Raw genomic sequence first — 6,054 nt, 5'->3', positions numbered from 1 at the left:
AATGACGCATCTCCTACAATTTTTAAGCAGCTAAACCAAATAAGGGTTTGGCTATGTCCAGCGTAACTCCTCGGCTAGAGTTGCCCTTAGCGTTGATGGCTTCATTCTTCGAGCTGCCCTTAATTCTTGCTCGAGCCGGTGTATATTGTATGGCTTTTGGTGCCGCACCAGTCCTTTTTTTGTTCTTGCTACCGGATACACCATTTGTATTTTCACTCCTCTATCAACGAAAATTAGTACCCTGCTGCTTTTTAGTCAAAAACAAGTGCTGTTAATTCATCTAGCAAGGATCAATGTCAGTATGGAGTATCTTGGGAATTGCTTCGAAGACTAACAGGTGCAAGAAGGTAATAATTCAGAATATACTAGTACCAACACATACAAAAACCGCTATGTACATTCCCCTGATGCAGATATCGTTTACACTACTGTGCATGTATGTATAAAAAAACCCAGGGGAGTTTCTTTTTTCCTCGGAAACAAGGCGAGAGGTCTGAGAAACTACCATGATCCATTGGGCCGTTTTTACATGGCCACCTGCTGATGGTACTAATCCACGAGCCCGTTATGACGGAGTACACACTCTCACCGGGTTAGTTACTCACGTTCCCAAATCAGCCGCCGCCCCATTCCCCATCCCGAGCCCTAGCCCCGGCGAGCAGCGGCGGCCGGCGTCGCAACCGTCGAGTCGACTGCCTCGAGGCACGGATCCGCGGGCCGGGCAGGAGGCGATGCCGCCAGGAGGAGGAGGAGAAGAAGGAGACGAGCATGGCAGCAGCACGGTGCAGAGCCACCCACCGGCGACCGTCCACCGCGAGGAGGACACGCCGCAGCTCCCCACCATTTCTGCAGTAGCTTCCAAGGTTTGCTCCAAGTCCCTCTTCTTTTTTTACAAGGCCTTCCAATCTTCTAGTGTGCCCCCATCTTCGATCCAAGAAAGGAAAGGAATCGGGAACCTGAACGAACCGTTTGTATCATTGACAGGAGAAGAAGCAGAAGCTGGAGCAGCAGCCCGTGCCGAGCCTCCCCGAGGGCGCCCTCGTCGAGATCCTTTCGCGAGTGCCCTACAGGTCCCTCTGCCGCTTCAAGTGCGTGTCCAAGCCGTGGCTCGTCCTCTGCTCCGCCCGGGACATCCTCAAGAGGTCGCCACAGACCCTCTCCGGCTTCTTCTACAAGAACGCCGGTGTCCTCAAATTCCGCAATTTGTCCGGGAGAGGTCTGCCTCTGGTCGACCCTTCTCTCCCTTTCTTGCGGCAGAGGTACGAAAACGTTCATGTCGAACAATTGTGCGAAGGTCTTCTCCTTTGCAGCTGCTGGAATTCGTGTTCTGCGTGTGAAAATGATTATGTTGTGTGCAATCCCGCGACTCAAGAGTGGACTGTGCTGCCTCCTGTAGTATTTCCGGCTCAAGAGTGCAGCCACCCATGGAAGAAAGGCATACCAATGACTTACTTAGGTTTCGAAGCCGCTGTCCCAACCCGCTTTATGGTGTTTGCAACCCCTTACAATGCTGACCACCTTCCTGGACAAATGGCGATCTACTCATCAAAAACTGGACAGTGGACTTACGTGCAGACTAAGTGGTCCTCCGTAACTCATGTGGATTGTAGTAGACGCACACATGTCTTCTTGAATGGCACCATGCATTTGGCCACCCTTTGTAATTCAATAATACCCACAGTTGACGTGGAGGGGAAAGTTTGGAAGGAGATTCAAATGCCAGTTGACTGGACGAGCTGTAATATTGTTTTGACTGGGCAATCTCAAGGGCGTTTGTATGCGTGGCAGGTGGATTATTGTGATGATAGTGAACTCGATATTTGGGTTCTTGAGGACTATGGTACTGGAAAGTGGACCCTAAAGCATACTGTTAATGTTTCAGAGCTGTTCGGAAGGCATTGTCGCAAAGATGGTGATTTTTATCAGATGTTTGCAATTCATCCAGATTGTAATGTCATTTTCCTTACCAACCAGAAGAAGAAGACAGTGTCATACGATATGGATAATCAGAAAGTACATGTTATCTGCGATGAGTTCATGATTGGGCTACCTTATACTCCCTGTTTTGCGGAACTGCCATCAGCTGGTCACTGAGACTCAGTGCAGCATCTGGAACTCAACAGGGCACAATACCTTTGTAAAAATTAGTGGTTGGTACGGGCCTACTTTCTAGTTTCGTGGCATTGCTTAGATATGCTCCAATTCCTCTGTCTACCAGTTTCGTATTCTTCTCTGCTGGTGTTCTGGTGCATGCCTTTTGTGGCTTGAACAATGTTTGTTAGCCAAGACTTTGTAAGGGTAAGGGCCTTGCATAGTTGTATGAATGCACCTAACCATTTAATCTATTTGCTGTCATTTAGTACTAATTATTTTGGCCCCCTTTTTAGCTTTCGATGTGTGGTAATATAAGATATTGGAGTGCATTATGTTTGAGATCGTTTGTATTTTCATCTTCTTATTCCCATTTATTTATGCAAATAAATATCTTTAGTGTACAGCTTGTTATTCATCGATGGTAGTTCTGTTGTTATGAGTTTCTAAGAATTGATTCCGTTTCAAAGAAAGAAAGAAAGAATTGAAAGGATTGTCTGTGGATTATCTCTTCTATATTGTATCATATAAGGTAAAGAAATATTAGTTTCTTTTGTGATCCTACATGGCCTTCTATTGATGGTGTCAGGAATTATGCAGCTATATGAACTTAGAAAATATATTGTTCTTTTATCTTTCTTTTTTTTTGCTCGAGGGAAGGGGCATTTTAGGGGAAGAGAACAACATGATTCACTCAGTGATATATGTATGTTTGCGGCAAGACTAGGGCAGATATACGTACAAGTTCCCCGTTCTCTTTACTCAAGTAGCTATGCTTCCCAGTATGTTTTAATTGTGTATAGTTCAACATTTACCTACCTGAATCCTGACTAGAGTGTTAATTTATTTCTAGGTTACTTAACTTCAATTTTGAGTCTTCTCATTACTAGAAACTGAGCACGGTAACTTTTTTTAAAACAATAATCACCACAGCAGATAATTTCCCTAGAAATATTTGTCGCTCGGGTTTTGTGAACGTTTTGTAGGTAGAAAAGTGTGGCCTGAATCTAAAGATAAGTGTGGTTTTCCATGTCGCTGTTCTATTGGTTGGAGGTTAAATTTTAGCTGAATTTGCGAAGTCACAAGCATATTAGGCACATAAAAACAAACCCAGAAAATATAGTTCTTTCATATTCTTCTTTTGCTCAAGTGTAGAGGACTTCTTGAGGAGAAGTAATAAGATTATTAACTCATGGATATGTTTGTAGTAAGACTGGGGTAATAATGTATGTACAAGTTCCTCCATTCACCACCATTCCGTCACATGAATCCTGACTAGACTGTTGAATCTATATTCTAGGATCTTTACTAGAAGCTGAGCATGGCACCATTTTTGTAAGAATTGTCACAACAGATAATTTAAGTCACATAGCAGTCATTCAGCAATTGTAACAAAACCAGATTCTTTTAACTCTTGGTAAGTAGAAATATTTGTACCTAAAATAAGGGTGGCTTTCCTCCCTCACTGCTTTGTTGGTTGAAGGTTGAGTTTTAGTTGAATCCATGAAATACTGAAATTACAGCTCGACAGGCACCTGTTGTGGCATTAGAGATGGGATTCACTTGGTGTGTGGCGTTGAACACTTGGCCTGCTGTATATGTGATACATCCAACAGTTGTGTTGGTTATATCAATTAAAACCGTGATAGTGTTGCTCCCTACCATTCGAAAAAAAGAGAGAAGGAAATCCATAAAGGTGCCCGTCGAGCTGTAATAGTGTTGCTCCCTACCATGCGAAAAAAAGTGTCCCAGAATGCAAGGGCTGAATGAGATGTTGTGTTACACTGTAGCTGCTGGTATTTCAGAAAACAAAAGTGTCAAGGAAGCTGGTTAGATTGATTGTCATGTTTCACCAAGGATAATAATTTAACAGCGATGCCTGATCATTATGTAGAATCCCGTCTTTTGTAGCCACATCGATCGATGAAACTTGCTCGGAGTAAACTTTGATGACCTGTTCACCTTTTTCTTCTCGAATATCATTGCATTGACAGAGGGGAGAAAGTGCAGGGCGACGTCATGGGTGCACACGCAAGTTGGCGCGGCCATGACACCCGAGCGAGCAGAAGAAGAGGGGATGCGCAGCCCCGAGTACAAAGAATCATGTTACATAAATAAAATTGCTTAGTCTTTTGGCTCCGGCACAGGCCCTAGAGCAGGCATCGTCCATGATCTTGGCGATGAGATGTGCGGCAGACGGTGAGATTTTGTTGAAGATGATGGTGTTGCGGTGACACCAAAGGGCCCAAGTGGTAACCGCGGCCATCGTAGAGATCCCCAACTGCTTGGCCGGCGACACAAGGAGAAGGGTTGAATGCAGCCAGTCGAAGAAGCCCGAAGTCCCGTCCGGCGCAGCGATACCAGGGCAACACCAAGAGAGGATGGCATGCCAAACGATGCGAGCAAAGACACACCCGGTGAGAATGTGGTGCAAGGTCTCGGCCTTTTGAGAGCAAAGTACGCAGGCGGGCTCACGCGGGAGACCGCAGCGGGCGAGGCGATCAGCCGACCAACATGCTGCATCAGGTTGGGTCCACCATGTCCGAGCACTGGCGTCTGGTGTGGAAGTCTGGCGTCCCGCTTTCGACCAAGTTCTTCATCTACATGACATATTGACCTAGCCTACTAGGGAAAAGCATATACACAGAATCTTACCAGTAGCGCGCTTTAAAACAACGCGCTGCTGCTACGTAGCAGTAGCGCGTGCCCATGAAACGCGTTGCTAAAATAAATGTAGCAGTAGCGCGGCTGCGATAAGCCGCGCTACTGCTATAATTGCCACGACCCCACCGTCAAGCTAGTTATAGCAGCAGCGCCTTAATACAAAGAGCGCTACTGCTACTGATCATAGCAGTAGTGCTTTCTGGCAATGCCCGCTACTGCTAAGCTTACTCCAAAAATTTAGTCCCACCTCGCTCCATGAACAGGGTTTTGTAATCTGAAAATATAAAAACTGCAAGGTAACTAATGATAAAAGTGAGCACAAACGGCATTGCAATGCTAGGAAACAAGGCCTAGGGTTCATACTTTCACTAGTGCAAGTTCTCTCTGACAATAATAACATAATTGGATCATATAACAATCCCTCAACATGCAACAAAGAGTCACTCCAAAGTCACTAATAGCGGAGAACAAATGAAGAGATTATTATAGGGTACGAAACCACCTCAAAGTTATCCTTTCTGATCGATCTATTCAAGAGTCCGTAGTAAAATAACACGAAGCTATTCTTTCCGTTCAATCTATCATAGAGTTCGTACTAGAATAACACCTTAAGACACAAATTAACCAAAACCCTAACATTACCTAGATACTCCAATGTCACCTCAAGTATCTGTGGGTATGATTATACGATATGCATCACACAATCTCAGATTCATCTATTCAACCAACACAAAGAACTTCAAAGAGTGCCCCAAAATTTCTACCTGAGAGTCAAGACAAAAACGTGTGCCAACCCCTATGCATAAGTTCATGAGGTCACGGAACTCGCAAGTTGATCACAAATCATACATCAAGTGGATCACATGATATCCCATTGTGACCACAGATAAGCACATGCAAGACATACATCAAGTTTTCTCAAATCCTTAAAGACTCAATCCGATAAGATAACTTCAAAGGGAAAACTCAATTCATCACAAGAGAGTAGAGGGGAGAAACATCATAAGATCTAAATATAATAGCAAAGCTTGCGATACATCAAGATCGTGCCGACTCAAGAACACGAGAGAGAGAGAGAGAGATCAAACCCTCAGTCCCGAGGGTGAACTACTCCCTCCTCATCATGGAGAGCGCCGGGATGATGAAGATGGCCACCGGAGAGGGATTCCCCCCTCCGGCAGGGTGCTGGAATGGGTCTAGATTGGTTTTTGGTGGCTACGGAGGCTTCTAGCGGAGAAACTCCCAATCTAGGTTATGTTCTGGAGGTTTCAGTATATAAAAGAGGTTTTGGCATCGAGA

At 44.9% G+C, this 6,054-nt stretch overlaps 1 protein-coding gene across 1 annotated transcript; it reads left to right on the top strand.

Annotated features, from left to right (window-relative positions):
• The first annotated feature begins 731 nt into the window (after positions 1–731).
• LOC119356275 (F-box protein At5g07610-like) lies at positions 732–2,356 on the top strand. The gene is made up of 2 exons (XM_037623219.1): positions 732–863; positions 985–2,356. Exons 1-2 carry the CDS (start codon positions 732–734, stop codon positions 2,092–2,094), a joined length of 1,242 nt encoding a protein of 413 aa, XP_037479116.1. The 3' UTR covers positions 2,095–2,356.
• The last annotated feature ends 3,698 nt before the right edge of the window (positions 2,357–6,054 follow it).

Source organism: Triticum dicoccoides, chromosome 1A, assembly GCF_002162155.2.
Source record: "Triticum dicoccoides isolate Atlit2015 ecotype Zavitan chromosome 1A, WEW_v2.0, whole genome shotgun sequence".
Lineage (NCBI taxonomy): Eukaryota > Viridiplantae > Streptophyta > Magnoliopsida > Poales > Poaceae > Triticum > Triticum dicoccoides.
This window is presented reverse-complemented; position numbering and strand designations above follow the sequence as displayed.